The sequence below is a fragment of the Portunus trituberculatus genome, chromosome 46, assembly GCF_017591435.1.
Source record: "Portunus trituberculatus isolate SZX2019 chromosome 46, ASM1759143v1, whole genome shotgun sequence".
Classification (NCBI taxonomy): Eukaryota; Metazoa; Arthropoda; class Malacostraca; order Decapoda; family Portunidae; genus Portunus; species Portunus trituberculatus.
The window spans coordinates 33404735-33424933 of NC_059300.1; the positions used below are offsets into that span (position 1 = coordinate 33404735).

General features: G+C 44.9%; 2 protein-coding genes across 5 annotated transcripts; one reads left to right on the plus strand and one right to left on the minus strand.

Annotated features, from left to right (window-relative positions):
• Positions 1–9: 9 nt before the first annotated feature.
• LOC123520232 (solute carrier family 22 member 8-like) lies at positions 10–12056 on the minus strand. The gene is made up of 13 exons (XM_045282342.1): positions 11901–12056; positions 6027–6122; positions 5325–5463; positions 4751–4862; positions 4245–4348; positions 3582–3736; positions 2979–3147; positions 2431–2578; positions 2185–2294; positions 1557–1816; positions 1162–1346; positions 276–424; positions 10–157 (listed from the first exon to the last, which is right to left on the minus strand). Exons 2-13 carry the CDS (start codon positions 6112–6114, stop codon positions 97–99), a joined length of 1680 nt encoding a protein of 559 aa, XP_045138277.1. The 5' UTR covers positions 6115–6122; positions 11901–12056; the 3' UTR covers positions 10–96.
• Positions 12057–14837: 2781 nt separating this feature from the next.
• Positions 14838–19354, plus strand: LOC123520251 (major facilitator superfamily domain-containing protein 9-like). 4 transcript variants are annotated; one of them, XM_045282360.1, is made up of 8 exons: positions 14838–15229; positions 15909–16040; positions 16589–16718; positions 17168–17302; positions 17836–17910; positions 18084–18217; positions 18768–19001; positions 19099–19354. In XM_045282360.1, the coding sequence occupies exons 1-8, from the start codon at positions 15152–15154 to the stop codon at positions 19291–19293; spliced, it is 1113 nt and encodes a 370-aa protein (XP_045138295.1). In that variant the 5' UTR covers positions 14838–15151; the 3' UTR covers positions 19294–19354. The 4 variants fall into 4 exon arrangements, with proteins under 4 accessions (XP_045138295.1, XP_045138294.1, XP_045138296.1 ...); XM_045282361.1 differs by having other exon boundaries at positions 14839–15229; positions 15909–16050; positions 18084–18352; XM_045282358.1 differs by having other exon boundaries at positions 14839–15229; positions 18084–18352.
• Positions 19355–20199: the final 845 nt, after the last annotated feature.

Genomic DNA, 20199 nt, shown 5'->3' on the forward strand with positions numbered 1-20199 from the left:
ATATATATATATATATATATTGTGTTCTACTAAATAATGTAATTTTACAAAATAGTTATAACAACGCACACACACACACACACACACACACACATTTCACGCACGCAGCTTGGCCATCTCCGTTTCCTCGTCATCCTGTGCATCCTTCACCGCTGTCCTGCGGGGAACAAAAGCAAAACATGAAGCCACTGCATGATAATATATTCCTGAGTTATAACATCTCTCTCTCTCTCTCTCTCTCTCTCTCTCTCTCTCTCTCTCTGTAAGCCAAATACCTAGATCGACGGCCGCCTCCCTCTTCCAGATCAGTGATGGTGTCGGGCAGCGAGTGGCCGAGGGTCTCCCAGAGGGGCAGAGTTGCCAGACATGCGATAAAGGCTCCGACGCCGAAAACAATGGACGGTGCCGAGGGATACACGGGACCCTGCAGAGATGTAAGCACTCAAGGGTTATTTAAGAGTTCTTTGAGGAAAAATGAATGTTAGACCTATTGAGAATCATGCAAAAACAGTCATATATATCACCAGGTAGGAATAGATATGTGGGTTCCGAAGGTATGGCATTGCTATACTCCGAGAAATGTAATATAGTAGTAATGATGGTTCCGTGAAAACAACCTATTTAACTTTATACTCTCACTGGATGGTCTGATATAATACACACTTATGAAGATCATCTAAGCATATCCACTACGAATGCTTGCAATGGCGTGGAGTCGTGTGACAGCAGTTGGCTAGTGGGGAGTGCATGTGAACGTGGTGTAAATACTATCATGAAACCACTGCATGGTAGTGCATTTCTGAGTTATAACATTATCTCTCTCTCTCTCTCTCTCTCTCTCTCTCTCTCTCTCTCTCTCTCTCTCTCTCTGTGTGTGTGTGTGTGTGTGTGTGTGTGTGTAAGCCAGGGTCAACGATAGATAGTACAAAACAGAAGCGTTTGCCTTGAGCTGCTGTCGTCCTCATCCATTGTCTTCCTCACCTAATCTCTCGCTCATGCACCAATCCAACAAACACTCTTTCAGGCTCATTTGCAAAGATTTACAATGTTGTGGAAAAAAATCTAAGTAACATTCAATAGATGTGGAAAATACACATAAAAAAAGGGAGTAAATCAAGCAAGTGCGCCTGAAGTACCGTCCCGCCCCAAAGTAGGACCCACCAGCAACTCCGTGACGAAAGGGGAGATCATGGAGCCCAAGCGGGACACGATGGTGGCCGATCCCAGAGCCTGGAGACGCACCTCGGTAGGGAGAAGCTCCACGCTATACAGATACAACACCTGGTACGCTGCACTGATGCACATACGACCCGTCAGCGCCAGCGCCATCACCATCCACCGGTTATCTGCACACCGAGGAGTAAACGCAGATCATCATCACATATAAACACACACACACACACACACACACCAGTTCTCACCCTTCCTTCCTTCATACAGCAGTACTTTAAATCTCTGACGTTTCTCTTCCTTCTTCCTTTAATTTTACTTAATGTGCATCTTCTCTCTCTCTCTCTCTCTCTCTCTCTCTCTCTCTCTCTCTCTCTCTCTCTCACCTGAAGGAATGAACGCAACCGCCAGAATGACAACCCCGCTCACGAAGTAGTAGACGATGCTGGGAAGCTTCCTGCCCAGCTTGGCCACGATGGGCGCTGTGAGAGTATAAGCGGGCACCTCCACCAGCCCGGACAGCACCATGTAGAGGAACGGGTCGGCGCTGTAGTTGACGGCATTGAGAGATATCCCGTAGAAGATGAGGGACACCAGGAAGAACTTGAGACTCAGTACCATGGTGATGAAGCGAAGGCGAGGCGTCCTGAAGCATTGCAAGGAGAGGTGAACACAAACATGGATAAAATGGGCTATCTCTTTAATTTGTTTAATCTTTTGTCTTTTTTACCTTATACTTTTTCCCATAATATAACAAATAGTTTTTTTTAATGTGTGTTGCTATTTTTTCATGTTCATTGCTCTTTCTTCATTCACTCTTTGAGTCTCTCTCATACACACTCCTTTTCCCTTTCTCCATGCACTTACAGACATATTCCTGTGCGTGTTCTGGACTTATCCCCTTTACTCGACAAACACATCCCTTCCCCTTCTTCCTGTCCTTTCACAGTCATTCCTCGTCCTCTCCACTCTTGTTTCAGTGCACACTCCCTTCCTCTGTTCCCTGCAACGCACCTGAATAATATCAAAAGCCGTAGTACAATTTTCCAAGCCTTTTTCTTGTATCCTCCGTCACCGTCCTGTGCTTGGTCCTCGGTGCGTTGTGCCTTCTGGCCGACCCTTGCCTGTAGGGCGAAGTAGTGCAATTTCTCTCTCTCTCTCTCTCTCTCTTTGAATAATACACATGAAATGTAATATGACGTGCGTGTTTACGTTAAGTGGTGTATACGTGTGATCTCTCTCTCTCTCTCTCTCTCTCACCTCCCGCTGAATGACACACATGAGGTGGTCCAGTTCGTCCTGCGGCGGGAGAGTGACGTGGTTCCACTTGCTAGCTCGCGCCAGTACCTCCTTCGCCTTGTCAAACTCCCCGTGCACGATGAGCCAGCGGGGAGACTCGTCCAAGAACCTGCATTCGTCAGGAGAAGGACGAGATTTTCAACCTCAACTTCAGAAAGGACAGAGAAGATAAAGAATGACTAAAGAAGGGTAGGGATACGAGTATGAAGAGAACAATACCCTGCCTTTCAAGAGAGTAATTCTTTGCAGCAGTTGAGGAGTGTGTTTGTTAGACCCGAGGCATCTTAGTGAAGACGAATAGGAGGAGGATCTAGTGTTAGAAGCAAGACGACGTAATGAGTTAACCATAAAGCAAAATACACGAAGAGAAGGAAGATGAGGAGAGGAAGGAACTAGTATAAGATTCAAGACGGTGTTTTGAACTCATCACCAAGCAAGGAATACGAAAATGAGAAGGAAGAGGCCCTATATATAGTGTAAGAGACAAGACGATGTGTTGAGCTCCTTACCACAACGCAGGGAACAAGAAGAGGCTGGGGATGTTGACAAACAGTTGCAACCACCGCCAGTCCCTAATGAGGTAGGCAGCGCCGCCCCACGCCATGGTGCCCAGAGCCCAGGGCAGCGACAGCAAGATGCCCAGCAGTGAGCGGTACCGAGGTTCGCACATCTCTAGCGCTGCGGGAACACAAGCGTAAAGCAAACTAAGGAAATGTTGCCAGAGGAATACATAGTTGTTCGCAGTTATGTAAGAGCTGACTAACATTCTCAGTCTTTCATTACTTTCAGTGGTAAAACTGGAACTTCCTGCCTGCATCTGTGCTTCCTACTGCCTATAACTTGAACGTTTTCAAGTGGGAAATTTCAAAACACTTCTCAATGTAATTTTTTAACTGTTTTCAAAAGAGACTGGCACTTTCAGCATTATATTAAAACGTATTTATTTTTCCCTTTGACCGAAGACTCTTTCACATAAAACTAATAACAATGATTTCCATGACTAAAAACTACAAGAGTAATAATAAACAAATGGAGTCTCCGCGACCAAATCTGAACAAGCTTCGTTAGTGGCGCTGAGCAGGAGAGGCGGCGTGGTGCGGGGCAACGCTCACCCAAGATGTAACCGGTCTGCATGATGGTTGGGTGTAGGAATCCCAGCAGGAAGCGGAAGCCAAGGACAGCGGTGAGTGTGGGCAGCCAACAACTTGCCATCGCCAGGGAGAAGTACGTCAGGACTCCCAGGGTGAGGGTTGCTTTGCGCCCAAACCTAACAAAGAAAGAGAGAGAGAGAGAGAGAGAGAGAGAGAGAGAGAGAGAGAGAGAGAGAGAGAGAGAGAGAGAGATTATGACTTCACGAGAACATCATTCACCCATACAGTACTCACCCATCCACTTCCATTCCCCCACACATACGCCTATACATACATACACACACACACACACACACACACACACACACACGCTCGACTCACAATCGAGAGGGCCGGGTTCGAATCCCGGTAAGCGGCGAGGCAAATGGGCAAGTCTCTTAATGCGTGCCCCTGTTCACCTAGCAGTAAATAGGTACGGGATGTAACTCGAGGGGTTGTGGCCTCGTTTTCCCGGTGTGTGGAGTGTGTTATGTGGTCTCAGTCCTACCCGAAGATCGGTCTATGAGCTCTGAGCTCGCTCCGTAATGGGGAAGATTGGCTGGGTGACCAGCAGACGACCGAGGTCAATCACACACACACACACACACACACACACACACACACACACACACACACACACACTACCTGTCAGAGAGGAGACCGTTGATGGGCGCCCCAAACAGCGTGCCAAACATGTACAGGCTCTGGTAGGTGGCGCGCAGGTACTCCGAGGAACACACCAGGTCGAACTGCAGGACAGATGAATTAACGTGACTAATCCGTTCCCGCTCCTCAGGTGACTCGACCCCGCCCTTAAGCCTCTTTACTACCAAGACGCATTTTCATATTCATTCTGGTTATTATTTTGGCGATTTTATACAGCTTCAAAAATGAGAATAGTAAAGACTCTGGCCATTAATCTTTTGACCTCCATAAATCCTTCCTAATGCAAATAAAATCGTCTAATCATACTAAAAAATCAAGGTAAAAATGCGTCCCAGTATTGAAGGGGTTAAGCCTCTTACTGCTGGAGGAGAAACGCAACGACGACATCTAGCGTGTAACTGTGTATGTAATGTGACTGACCTGACTGGCTGACTGACTGACTGATTCCTCCCTTCCCTCGTGCCCCCGTCAGCGAGTGGCCTTGCCTGGGAGGTGAGGGTGAAGATGTAGGTTGAGTTGTCGTAGTCCCAAGAATCGCAGGGCACCTCGTCGAACCCGCCTCCCGCAGTGCTGTTCACCAGGTAGTGGCAATGGTCTCTGGCGGGGCGACGGAGAGGTGCGAGTGTAATAGGACCGGGGCACTGCGAGGATGGCAGTGTTGGTAGTGGTTGTGGTGGTGGTGGTAAAAAGTGAAGATTGTGATGATGATGAGATACTAGTGGTGGTGACGATGGGGGTGATGACTGGATGGGTAAACTGAGGGGGTAGTGGTGAAGACAGAGATGATTATGATAGTGACATGGCGGCAGTGATAATAACAGAATTTAGTTGGGATAAGTGAAAAGGCACTGGTGATGACTGAGAGCATAGTGGTGGTGACAGAAGGCAGAGATGATGAGTGAGGGTGTAGTGGTGATGACAGAGAAGAACGATGTAGTAACAGTAGCTAGTGATAACATAAAAAGTAATGGAGGTGGTAGAAAATGCGGTGATGGAAGGGCTCGCTGGTGGTGACGGAGGTAGTATTGGTGGTGACGGTGCTGACGGCAGCTTACTTACTCTGTGGTTTGGTTGACGCCTGTGGGAGTGACGGTAGTGGTGATGAGGGTGTAGCCTGAGGAGGGCGGGCGGCAGGTGTGCTTCATGACCGGCGCCACGTACGCCCCCGACAGAGTATTGGAGGCTAGGTGCATGTTCCCTGGAGAGAGAGAGAGAGAGAGAGAGAGGACCATATTAAGAAACGCATTGCTTTGTTTAGATGGACATAAAGAGACAAAAAGAAGAAAATACCTAACCTTTGCTATTTGCTACAGGACAGTTCATTTAAGGGACCGCAATACGAACAAATAAGTCTTTAAGAAAGGACAAATGATTACACGAAAGGTGGATTCATAGCAGTGATAGCGAGAGTTCCTATACAGAGACAAAATACACATTGAGATCTATTTTCTGAAACACTGCTTTCTCTCTCTCTCTCTCTCTCTCTCTCTCTCTCTCTCTCTCTCTCTCTCTCTCTCTCTCTCTCTCTCTCTCTCTCTCTCTCTCTCTCTCTCTCTCTCTCAATAATAACAACACAACGTGACATTATAACTGCTTATAGTTCAGTTTATCATAAAGAGTTGGTCGTTTTCTGTGCTCCATTGATGAAGGGACACACTGAACTGAAAGAAGACGTGAATTAGACCAACTGATCCCCTGCGGCGTATCTCTCTCTCTCTCTCTCTCTCTCTCTCTCTCTCTCTCTCTCTCTCTCTGACTCACAGTAACCGACGGCGGCGAAGCACAGCACGTTCCATCGCCCCGTGCCGAGCCTCGTCAGCAGACCGTCGAATTTGGTGGTGCCGCTCATCGTGCCGCCTGGAGGAGAGCAGACACTGACATTGGCGACGCTTTTTAATGTAAGAGGGGAAAGCTGGTCAAGGGCACCAAAATAATTAAAAAAAACTCCCACCTAGTTGCCAGTCCCCTTGCAGGTCAAGGAGAGTTAACCAAAAGAAAAGGATATATGTCTTGAAACCTCCCTCTTAAATGAAGTCTGGGTTATAGGAAGTTGGAAATGCAGGAGCAGGCAGGGAGACTGTTGCTTCAGGAGGAAAAGATCCAAAGAAGGAGACACATTTATTATACCGATTGAGAAGATTAGAAAAGACAAAAAGAAGAGGGAAACATTAAGGAAGAAAAACGTCAGAGATTTAAAGTACTGCTGGATAAGGTGAGGACAGGTGTGTGTGTGTGTGTGTGTGTGTGTGTGTGTGTGTGTGTGTGTGTGTGTGTGTGTGTGTGTGTGTGTGTGTGTGTGTGTGTGTGTGTGTGTGTGTGTGTGTGTGTAACGCCTAAAAGCTAAATATATATGTTATTTTGTGTGTAATGTTTCATCATCTCTCTCTCTCTCTCTCTCTCTCTCTCTCTCTCTCTCTCTCTCTCTCTGGACAAGGAGTATATAAGAAAGGGAGGAAGGCTAGAGGTAGCGGGAGAGGAAGATGAGAAAAGCTATCCTGTGATGGAAAGATAGAGTCGGAGGAAGCAGAAACAGCTGGATGGATGGAGGGAGACATGAAGGGAAGGGATAGAGGGATGGGTGAAGGGAAGGGATCGAGACATTGCATAACAGGGAAGAGACGGATAAGCGGATAAAGGGAGCAGGGGAGAGGTAAGCAGCGTAGGCGGGAGGATGTGGGTTACTGGTGTTAATACTTGTGATCACAAGGTCGCCCGTCACAGTAATTGACTGCCACCCCCGCCTCTCTCTCTCTCTCTCTCTCTCTCTCTCTCTCTCTCTCTCTCTCTCTGAACCACCTCCAAGTGTTCATGACAAAATCCTCCAGTAAACAAACAGGCTAATCATTATAAAGCAGCCAAAGGTCAGTCACTATTTCCAAGACTGCGGAAATGTGTGTGCTTCCCGTGGGTGTTTTTCCTCCTGGCTAAATGTTGCCATAGTCACGGATGTTTGTCGGAGAAGGGTCAGTCACTTTTCGGGCTCCTATATAAGTGTCTACGTGGTTCAATATCCGAGTTTTCATGGCTGTCTTTCCTCTTGGTCCCATATGCGTTAATACTAAGGGTTTAATGTTGCCATAGCCACTATGCATGCTAGAGATGGGCGGGTAGGAGTGCCACCACCGCTCCCCATGGCCAGGCCTCGGCGTGTGGGGCAAAGCGGCAAGTTTCTTTCTCTGCAGGCTGTCGCCTTCTCTTTCATTGCTGACTGACGCCCTTTGAAGACTTTCTGGACCATGAAGCGGCCAGTCACCAGAAAGAAATGCTGTTTATAAGACAGAATTTGAACTTGAGACTTCCTGTATTATTCAGCTAGACGCGCCGCCGCCTGAGTCACCACATTAAAAGACAAACTTGTTGAGACTTTCGTTGCTATGGCTTCCCTTCAAGCATGAATGCAGTGTTGTGTTGGAAGTTTCGACGAGAATTTCAAAAGACGTGAATGATCTATGTTGTGGCTGTAGGTGTATATATATATATATATATATATATATATATATATATATATATATATATATATATATATATATATATATATATATATATATATATATATATATATATATATATATATATATATATATATATATATATATATATATATATATATATATATATATATATATATATATATATATATATATATATATATATATATATATATATATATATATATATATATATATATATATATATATATATATATATATATATATATATATATATATATATATATATATATATATATATATATATATATATATATATATATATATATATATATATATATATATATATATATATATATATATATATATATATATATATATATATATATATATATATATATATATATATATATATATATATACATTTTTTTTCACATAGTTTTCCAGGTTCACATCTATCATCATTACATCACCTTTATCAGGGATGTAATGATGGGAAGATTCCGAGCTACGCGGCGCTGCCAACTGTGGCAACTCAAGTCTGTCACTTGATGGGGTACCTTGCTACCTCAAGTGTGTGTGTGTGTGTGTGTGTGTGTGTGTGTGTGTGTGTGTGTGTGTGTGTGTGTGTGTGTGTGTGTGTGTGTGTGTGTGTGTGTGTGTGTGTGTGTGTGTGTGTGTGTGTGTGTGTGTGTGTGTGTGTGTTGCATGGTACTTAAGCCTATGACTGCTGTAGTTTGTTCTGAATCTTAATAAATTTAACTGATGCAAATTCTTAGTGTAATCTTGAAGCATCACTTGCAACAAGAGGACTGATGAAGTATTTGAAGCCGCTCAGTGTATGTGCTTTGGTTAAGTCATCAATTAAATTATTCACAGCTACACATATACAGTGGCGTGGCTCCTCTCCCAGCCATGAAAAGTACATTCCTCACAGGTGTTGCCTTTACAGAATGCTGCTGCTGTTGCTGCTGCTGCTGCTGCCGTGTACTGCTGCTGTACTTCTAGGCGACATCAAAATAAGTACATAATAAGTTAAGGGAAGCTGCAAGAAGCCGTCAGGCTGACAGGTGGCAGTTCATATACCTCCTCCTATCATCCCCATCTACAAATGTCTACTTTTTCTTTTTAAGTTCCTTATTGACTTTGCACTAACAACCTAATTACCAACTCTACTCCAATTATGTACCATTCTATATGAGAATCAGTTAATTCTTATGCCTTTCTTTCCTATAAGTCTAACTTTATCAATCAAGAATGACACTGAGATTTTCCTGCTCCGTGTCTCATCTTCCCAATGTCAGTTGTGATTCTCTAGTTGGCCTCCCTCCTGCCCTGCACCACTAATAGATGCTCCCTGCCTTGCCGGGCCACTGCTCTATTGTAATAAGCTGAAAGCGTGATCGAAAGGTTTAAGATGAAGCTGGTTCTCAGATGCACAGGGGTACATAAATAAAGCGGACTCAGTGCTCAGTTGTTAGTGCCAAGTCAGTCGAGAGTTTTAAAGAAAAATTAACTGTTTTTAATGGGAATGATATGTGAGGACTGGATACACACAGACAGGCATGCTTTTCACACTGATATCATATGTAGGTCTAGAGGCTTCTTGCAGCATCCTTCACTGTTCATCTTAGGTTCTTATGTTCGGAATCATTTCTGTTCATGGTTCAAATTAGGCCAATAGTTAAGTGTGCGAGAAGAGTGACGGGGGAAACGTCTGCTATGAGAAATGTTCATCAGGGGAAGATGCCAACTAGACCAATGAGGCAAAAAGGGAAAAGTCCAGCAAGAAAATTTCAAAAGAAAAATAGAAAGCAGAGAAAACTACTCTTGGACAATAAAGGATGAAGAGAACGGTGCTAATGGTTGGAGAAAAGAAAGAGTAGACTGAAGGGGAGAGAGAGAGAGAGAGAGAGAGAGAGAGAGAGAGAGAGAGAGAGAGAGAGAGAGAGTGGAGGGGGACAGTTGACAAAGAGAGGAGGGGCGAGGATGGCAGGCGGCTCGTCAAAGAGGTAAAGGTGTACTTAAATGACTGCTAATAAGGAAATGACTCTCTCTCTCTCTCTCTCTCTCTCTCTCTCTCTCTCTCTCTCTCTCTCTCTCTCTCTCTCTCTCTCTCTCTCTCTCTCTCTCTCTCTCTCTCTCTCTCTCTCTCTCTCTCTCTCTCTCTCTCTCTCTCTCTCTCTCTCTCTCTCTCTCTCTCTCTCTCTCTCTCTCTCTCTCTCTCTCTCTCTCTCTCTCTCTCTCTCTCTCTCTCTCTCTCTCGCCAGGTTGCTCCATATATTTCTTTATTATGCAACGTATTAATGTGTGTGTGTGTGTGTGTGTGTGTGTGTGTGTGTGTGTGTGTGTGTGTGTGTGTGTGTGTGTGTGTGTGTTGTGTGTGGATCATTCGTCAATCAATAATCGAATGTTAACAATTTACCATGAATATAACAAAAAAAAGTGAAAACATTATTGTAACGGTTTTAAAGTTTATGAAAAAAACAAAAAAAGTTACTCTGGTTTAGGAATTGTTTTGACAAGAGAAGAGCTTATTTCTGTGTCTCTGAGGTGGCGGGCGCTCCTGCTGTGCTAGCTAGCTGTGTTCGTGTACTGAGGAGGTCCTGGGAGACCAAATAAATATAAACACGTACGTACTCGCTTCATGTTCCTCAACACACCGATTCAGAAGGTCTCGGCGGGAATCCGTTATCCCCTTTACTACATGCTATAGCTACAGTTTTTATTAACACTGTAACAATTTAAGTGGATGGACGCGAAGAGAAAAATAATTTGAGGTTTTGATTTTTGTGTTTACTAATAAGACACACAAATAAGAATTCAAGAGACGATAGTGTGAGAAACAGTCTTTTAAATGTTATAGATGATTATGGAAAGACTGATTATAGCTTGGAAAGAGTTGATAATCCCTAGCTGTCCCTTGTTCATTCATACTGTGAAACACTTTGCTCTCTCGCCACTGCCATTTGATTATCCCGGATTTTCAAGAGTGTTTCTCTTGCTAGGGACAAACAAATCTTGTTGATCTGTTACTGAAACCTTAAAAACCACCCTTAAAAAGTTTTATTACTTTGACTCGAATTTATTGGAAGTTATGGAGGTGCGATCAGAAATGTTTCAGATTGGTCCTTTAGTACAGCCTTGTGGTGAGCGCACGTTGCGCAGAATTTTGCCTCATTCTTCAGCACCACTCGATGTCACGGCACAACAACAACAACAACAAGCAGTGTTAGGATGGAGATGATAAGCAGGAATAGATAGTCCATTCACTACAAGACCTGGTGGCTTCTCGCAGCTTATTTCCCTCATTTTCTTGTGTTTTGATTTTTTTTTTTTTTCTGGAATACTTCTGTCCAGTAACTTATTTCTTGTGTTGCGTTGTTGTTATTATCAAGATGTGTCTTCTCACTGAATGGAGTGTACTCTGATCACAATGAAACTGTCAGGCCACAGTAACCTTAGTCTTTTTTTTAGATCATCTTTAACAGATATTTCAAACAGTCACACGATGCGCAAGGTTACGACTAAGTGACCAAGTTAATTACAGTCAGGTGGTGGTAAGAAATATAATGTGTGTGTGTGTGTGTGAGTGTGGCGGTGCGGTGTGACTCAGCCCTCCTCTACGCGCTGTCTTCCCTTCACAACAAAACAGTGTCGGCCCGTCTTGCGTGACTTTGTTCATCATCACCCACAGTTTCCTTTGCAGCATTTCATCTCCCCCTCCACTTGTGCCCGCCCCGCCCCGCTCCGCCCCGCCCCGTCTTTGTGTGACACCCCCGGCGCGGGTCCTCAGCTGGCACCCACAGCTGGTCGCTGGGCCGGCTGTCATAATAGTCTCTCAAAGGCAGTGTTGGGGCCCTTTAACTGTACTTAAGTCACGCTGAGTACATGGGACAAACGCGCACTCCCAGGAACGACGCCTTGCTCTGATGTACGAAGGAATTTGTCATGAAGCATTTCCTCTTCCACCAGGTGGTGCTGCATGGAGTATTGCAGACCACCACCACCACCACCACCACCGTGGCCCTCATGTCTCCTATTAACAGCCACGGTTTGGCACTGACACTGTCCCACTGTCACTGCTCCTCACGTGTCTCTAGGCTCTTGAGTCGCCTGTCCCTTAGCCTCCACCTGTTCAGCATCACAAGGAAACACCAGCCTGCGGGCACTGATCAGTACTCACCTTGGCCGCGCCGCGCTGCACCGCTCCTCCTCACTCACTCACTCACGCAGCGACGCACGCCTTGCCCGCGGCGGTCACGAGCAGACTGCCTGTCCCTTGACGGCTGACACTGACTGAGGCCTCGAGGGTAGCGGGCAGCCCGCACCGCTGACTCACTGCTGCCACCAACGAGAGAGAGAGAGAGAGAGAGAGAGAGAGAGAGAGAGAGAGAAACTGGAGGTAGATACGAGTGCGTAAGAAAACGAGCTGAGGTAAAATGAGACCCGAGATTCGTAACCACCACCACCACCACCTCCTCCTCCTCCTCCCTTCCTCCTCCTCCTCCTCCTCCTCCCTTCCTCCTCCTCCTCCTCCTCCTCCTCCTCCTCCTCCTCCTCCTCCTCCTCCTCCTCCTCCTCCTCCTCCTTTATTCTCTATAGACGACCACTACTACCGCCATCCCCTCTTCTCTTTCTCCTCACAACTATCCTTCGTCCACTTCTCCTCCTTGTCCTTTCTTTAAAGATGCATTACCACTGCTACTGCCACCATCACCACCACCACCACTCTCCTCCACCACCAGCGTCACGTCAAGGAACAAGCTTTCCTGTATTAACGGTGTCGTGTGCTTGTTGGAGAGTGGGGGAAGACATGGTGCATGGCTGTGGTGCTCAATGATGTTGATGGTCGTGGTATCATAGATGTGCTAGACGTGATGTTTTCAATGGCAGTGGTGCTGGTGGTGGTGGTGGTGGTGATGTTGGTGATCGTGTATGGAGCCTGCATTTTACTCTCTAAGACTATTATGATGCATGGTAATAATGGCACTAGATATACACACATTTCTTTCTCCTCTCACCTCTCTCCTTTCACTCACATACTCTCATTCCCGTATTCTCTTCCTATATAATTACCTCTACTTGCCCTAACTCTTTATCTCCCTTCACTCTTACCTCCTTTTCTTTTCCCATCACTTCCTCTCCCCTCCCCTGCACAGTACGCTACATCACACAGGCAGGGAGAGGCTATGGCAGGCAGAACACGGGACATACTAAGTACTATGTAACATCAAAACACTTAACTTTCAATTATGGATCATCCTTTGGATCTCTGTTTTGGGATTGGCACCATAGTGAGCCATTTTTTCCCTTACTTTCTTTTTGCTCCTTTCTTGCCTCTCAGGCTTCGTCTCACATGAAAATATTTATCTATGAAAAAAAAAGAACACTTGAAAATGTTATACCGCAGGTTACCACGTGTGCACATTAAGAGTTAGAAATAGAAACAATAAGAGACATATTGCAATCTGCGAGGCGGCCTTACATAAAGAGTACAAGGTTAAGATAGAAAGATAGACATTGACAGTTACAAATGGGATCAACAAAAGACACATTGCAGTCACCGAGGCGGCACCGAGGGTTTCCCAGCCAGCCAGCCGGCCGGCCGTCCCTCAAGGCCAGGCAGAGTAACGCCACTCGGCAGCGGATGACCCAAGCCCAGTCCTGTTAAGATTGATGGTCGCTCATCACCGACCGTGCCGTGTAGGGTAAGCAGGTGCGTCCTGTGTGTGTGTGTGTGTGTGTGTGTGTGTGTGTGTGTGTGTGTGTGTGTGTGTGTGTGTGTGTGTGTTTCTCTGTGATTGCATCACGTGTCATACTTAACAGGTACATTAAAGAAAAATATATATTGAATTTGAAAGTGGAACTGAAGTGAAAGTGAAAGTAGTTAAAGAATGAAATAGTTTCAGTAATCAGGTTATTAGTGTCGCATCAATAGGGAGCTTTAAAGGAAGACTATACAAATTTATGGATGGGAATGACAGATGACAATACGTATAGGCATGTGTTTTTTGGTAACGTCGAATCGCGGCGATGGAGGCAAGGGAGGAGCGGAAGATTTCTTGTTTCATCTTGTAAGCGCGGCGTTACATTCAAAGCATAACATTTCTTCCTATGTTCGTGCGAACTATTAAAATTTATCTCGCTACTAAAAGTTGAGCCGCTTCCCACAGTTTTGAGAACTGCTGTTGTAGACGAAGCACCAATGTTCTCTATGTTGCCTGCGCTCTCACCGATTATGAACGAAACTAGCAATGCAGCACACCTCATGCCCCATGTATATCTCACCACGCCACATCCATGCTTATTACTATTTGTCTGTGGTACTCAGGCTATCAAGGCTATTACCTTAGGCAAGCTCAGGTCTGGCTTTGAGTCCTCACTGGGGCCGGACGATCTGCATAAACACTTAAGAAGATGAGCAGGTGTGAAGTGAAGGTAGGAAGAAAATTGTAGAGAATAGAATTGATTCGTGACACGAGAAGTGTACGCATGATATGAATATATATAAATATAATTTAGTTCATAGAATACTCACGCATCAACTTTCTCTCTTTAGAATCACTTGTTCTAACCTACCCTTAAAGATAAGATTGGTGAATTCATACAGAAGTGTTTGATTATGTCCCGCCAACCTGAAACAGCAAAGATGATTTTTCGTTAAAATATTTCGGTGTGAAAGATACTGAGATTGCTGCTCAGCTATTGTACAGAAAGTTACTCTATAATGAGATCAGTAGGGACAATGTATATTTAGCATGGCAGTGGGCGGTCGGGTGGCCAAAGCGCAAGGCAGGGGGACGATGGGAAGTGGTAGGTGAGGTGGGGAGGTGAGGGGGAGCTGGCCCGAAGACCGAGGCGGGCAGGACATCGCGATTCACTTGAGAAGGTGATAGTGTTTGAAAACTTTTGCTTTCATCTCCAAGTCACTAATAGTGTATCCATGCATGTTGTGGTGCATGTGGTGCATACACACTGTACGCCCTTGATCTTAGTGCATCTATTATCTATTACGTAAGTGAACCTACACACGAAAAAAGATCAGAAAAAAATGTCTGCGAGGTCCGAGTGTTATCTTGCTGTAATCTCGATAAGGGACAATTTACATGGAGAGAGTGTTCAAGATAACGCTCAGTGTCAGTGTGTTGTCGGCGAATCTGAGTGAGAGCGAGTGTGTCAGTGGAGGGATTTCTAAATAACTGTGAAAAGAGAAGAGAAAAATACATGTAATATATGTTGTGAATATTTTTTTCCCTACAAAAGTACACCGCATTCCAATCTTCTTTGGGCAAGACCTATTAGTCTGGTGGTGGAAACTCAGTCGTAAGATCAACCGTCCCTCTTATGGCTCCTCCTTGAATGGAGTGGACTGGAACTGTATTCTGAAACGCTTCGGACTCATCATCACGGTCTTGTGCAGCAGGAGGCGGCGAGATGCTGGGCGGCGGGGCTGGTGACCGCGCCGCGTCCGCCAGGAGTGTCCAGCTCATCATGTATGTGGTGGGCTTCCTGGTGAGTGAAGTGTGCCTGGCCTGGTGTTAACTCTTGGTATACTATGAGGCTTGGGCGTCTTGCAGGTACTGTGAAGCTGCCTGACGAGCGCACACATGCAGTCTCTACCTAAATATATATGTTACCAAATTAGTAATGCACAATAAAAACAATGCTGTCCTGTCTGTGACCGTAATAGTACAGTGATTTCAGTGATTTATTGTTTTCACTAAGTACTCTCATGTGCTCTACTGCATTGCATGACTATTATCATGGTGAGCTGATCTGAAACACGTTAATTTATCTTCTGGGCTGCTTCTGGGGATCACCACGTCATTACAACAGATCAACCCTTTCCAACGAGCTCTGCCTTCACTACCTTCTTCAGCCACATTTTTTACAAGCATGTCTTACTGCATCCATAAACCATTTTTCAACTCTCTCTCTCTCTCTCTCTCTCTCTCTCTCTCTCTCTCTCTCTCTCTCTCTCTCTCTCTCTCTCTCTCCTGTGGATCAGATCCATCTCCAGCATCCTAACTCGTCACGGCGGAGCACACTCACACCAAATCCAGGGGAAGAGACGAGGAGTATTTATGTAAGAAAGAACTCTATCACTGTTCATGTTCACGTGCTGCCTCGTAGTGCGGCGTGGCTGAGCTTCAAGTCCCTTCCTTACAGCAGGTGATGCTTTGTGTTGCAGGACCTGGCTGGAGTGATGATCGTTATTCCAATGTTCGTGACACATTTGCGGCACCTTGGCCTGTCGCCGCTCATGAATGGCGCCATCCGATCCTTCTACGGCGTGCTGCAGCTTGTGTTCTCGCCGCTCGTGGTGTGTGGTGGTAGGGAGGTGCTGGTTTCCTTTAGTAGACTTATAATGCAGTTAGACTGTAAGTGATAAGTGAAAATTTGTAGGTGCTAAACAAGAACTGCCATTTGTAGCTTCCTTTATTTGTTACGCTCATGTTTCAGTTATGGGTTTAATGATTCATGAGTATCGTGGTGAGGTAATGTTTAGGGATGGGGAGCATGACACAGGCCTTCATGGCTGTGTGTCCATCTGTGAGTCCACCACGTAGAGAATGAATGTAATCAGTTCGATATCACAACCATTAAGTAATCAGCAAAATATCGTAACATTACACACCCACACTCCTTTATCACAACCCACACTCCCCATCATACATTTGTGTAATTTCTGAAGAACAAATATGAATGCAGCAAAAAGACACGTGGCTAAACTGTCATTTCTAAACTACAAGCATGCATCGATACACAGAATTAGCAGATTGTTTAAGTGGCATTTCTAAGCCAAGGGAAAACAAGTCTGAATATATACAGTGCAATTCCTGACTCTCATCGCGTCTGTCTGTGCTGCAGGGTCGGTGGAGTGACCGGTACGGGAGGCGTCCTCTGCTAGTGATATGCCTGGGGGTGTCTGCCCTCAGCTACCTGGTTCTTGGTTCCTCGGCCTCTATCTGGGTCGTCATTGGATCCAGAATTGTCACTGGTATGTTTCCAAGTATTCATACACATTACATCGGTCATCGTTAGCAGTATCTGAAATTATTCTCTAATAAACAATCAAAAGCCCTGCACACTGCATGACATCACTGACGGTAATCTTTCGTTGCTCATCACAAACCGGATACATCATACCTTTGAAGAAGATTGCTTCATATATATTCACGATATCCAACTGTTAACATTTACAAAATAAGGCAAGAAGTCAGTCATCAGGCTTATACGTAGCAGCCCCTTATATAAAACATGCCCATCTACTGTCACCCGTTACTCCTTTCTATAAAGATGCAGTCTAATCTTCATTACCGCAGTGCTCGTCTTATTGGCAGTTTGCTGTCATTATTCACAGTTGAGCCCTATCACGGCCTTCCTGTTTGGATTGGATCTGTGTCGGTGCATTAGTTTCTGACGTAAAAATTGTTTTATTCGATGCAGGAATCTTCAAGCACAGTACAACATTGTGTAAGTCTGTGCTAGCGGACGTCACGCCTCCCGAGGACAGACCAAAGGTGATGGGCAAGTTCAATGGCGCCATGGGCATCGCCATCATCCTCAGCCCGGCCATCGGGGGTGAGTGTCACCGGCGCTGCACTGCACTGGTTCAAAGAGTGCTTCATTATGACACTCTTTCCAGGAACCGTCATTGTTGCATGCATGTATGTACAGTGTCCTTGTAAGGACCAAAAACCATAACTTTTGTTTGGAATCTTACAAGATATAAGTACGTTAACATTACATAAAGAACACTGTAAATATTGAATAAATTCAATGTTTTCATTGATAACATTGCCAATATCAGGAGATCCATTAATATTTTAGCATACTGATACATGTGTGTGTGTGTGTGTGTGTGTGTGTGTGTGTGTGTGTGTGTGTGTGTTTATAATAAATACATTATGTGAACTACGTAGCTATATACAAACATGCACACCAGCCGTGCAGCCTTGAGCTGTCCCATGCACGTAGTCTTCGGCTCGCCAACGATCATGAATAATCAGGCAGTTTGCGATGCTTCACTTCATTTCTTCTTTCACTTCTTCCTGATGTTAGAGTGTGTGGGGGCGCGGGGGATGGGTAGCTGACAGGCTACTCGCTACTTTCAGGTCATCTGGCTCACCTGGACAACGGGTTCGCCATTGTGTGCAGTGTGAGCAGTGTCATCTTCCTCGGCAATTGCGGTAAGTTAAACTGGCCAATCATATACGTACTGTTCTGTGTCTTATGAGAGAAACTGATTACTTATTTCACCGTATCATATTTTATTCCACAATAGTCAGTTCCGAAATTAGTAAGTTAAGATTATGGGGATGTTTGAGAATGCAATCCCAGTCATGCCAAGCGTGTCCTACAGTGGTGTGCCTTGGCCTCCTGCCGAACGAGTTGCCACTCCACGCTCGGCGGCCTGATGGAGATCCGTCAAAGAAAGACATCACAACCACACCTCGGAATGAATGGCTCTCATTGCTGTATGAAGTTGAGTGGAAGGTATTCGGTGACATTTTTGTGGTGGATTTCTTCCTGACATTTGCTGCCTATGCCTACAGGGCAAGTTTTGTTTTGATAATTGACCAGATGTTCGCCGTGAGTCCCTCCACAATTGGCTACATCATCTCTTTCCAGGTAACAGTCATCCCTTTTCTTTATTCTAAATTAGTTGAGATCGAATGTGATAGACTAGAGCCAACACTGATTTTGTTTGAAGGAGCGTTTTGTATCCGATGACGAAGTTGGTACTTCTGTATCGCACCTTTCTTGGGGATTAGAATTACGCTGTTTCAGACGTCATTCTTCTGAAGTTCTCTTTGTAATTTTCAAATGGGTTTTGCACTCCAATACCTCCTTATCAGCCAACCACAGCGTCTCACACAACTTTCCTATTCTAACATATAACATTCAATATATATATATATATATATATATATATATATATATATATATATATATATATATATATATATATATATATATATATATATTTTTTTTTTTTTTTTTAAGTTCCAGTAACATTACTGTTATGCCGCGGTGTTCCCAACAGGGTGCTATCGGAGCAGTGGCAGGATTCTTGGCGGGCCGATTGTCGCGATTTCAAGGTAGCTCCCAGATGGTGCTATTCAACAGCGCGTTAGTGCAGGCTGTCTCTCTCCTCGGGCTTACCTTCGCGCCCTCCATCCTGCTCATTGTCATGTTGCTGGTGCCCCTGAGCGTGAGCGCGACCCTCATTCACACCGCCACCTCCACCCTCATCATTGACCGCTGTGTCCCATCCAAGGTATTGCTGCAAGTCTCGCACGAGTTTTTTTCATTCACTCATACCTCTTTGTATTATGGCTCATCACAGTTCTAATGATCTTGAATAATTGTCATAGATTGGTTCAGTGACTGGCGTGGCCCAGGGCATCCCCGCTATCGCTGGCATGACAACCCCAGTGCTGGCAGGCCTGGCGCAGGAGGCTGGAGTGCGCGGGCCCGGCGTGCTGGCTTCGGTGGCAGCCTTCGTCGGTGCTGCAGCAGCAGGCTGGGCAGCTCACTACAGGCACACCACCAGGAAGACAGGGACATAGGTTATGTAAGGTGGCGGATCTCGGATATCTGTAAATGTAAAGATTAAACTGTAGATATTGAGGTGTTATTCATTAGCCTTATATAACCTAAAGCCATGTAGATATTTTTTATGCCTGCCACCCCATCTCGACCAACTTGTCAATTTCTTTTGATTTTATTTATTTAATCATACTGATGCTCAAGTATCTTAAGAAATATCTTATTTATTTTACTTAGAACAGTAGAATGGGGGGGCCGCCGTGCTGCAGTGGGATCGCGTGCGCTTTGTGGGCCCCAGGGTTCTCAAGCGCACGGGTTCCAATCCTGGCCACGGTCAGAGGTTAGAAAGGGCATCCATTCTGGGTAACGGTTCCCAAATGCCAAAACCAAAGTCCTCCTGACTCCTCTGTTAGGAGGCACCGTCTTAGCCCCAATGTAATAGGGAAGCCGGACGTATAAACGAAAAAAAAAAAAAGTAATTGGGAAGTCTACCATAAAAAATATCAAGAACTTTCATAGAGAATTTTTACTACTCATTTCTGAGAGAGAGAGAGAGAGAGAGAGAGAGAGAGAGAGAGAGAGAGAGAGAGAGAGAGAGAGAGAGAGAGAGAGAGAGAGAATTTCTTCTACAACACATAACATAAATAATAGGATAACAAAGGGCCACCAGGGCCCATCTAGGTTATCCTGTATCAGTCGCACAGCGACCTCGTCATCAGTACTTAAAGATACACTTACAAGTACACAATACATTATATACTAAGAGAGAAGAGGTACAAGATTCAAAGTTCATTCAATATTTGTAAGGAAGAATGAGAGAAAAAAAAAACTTGTAAGATTACATAACTGAACAAAAATTACATTTCCTTAAAAAGTCAGTTAGAGGAGAATAAAGTAAATATGCTCAATTTCTATAGGATAGAGTG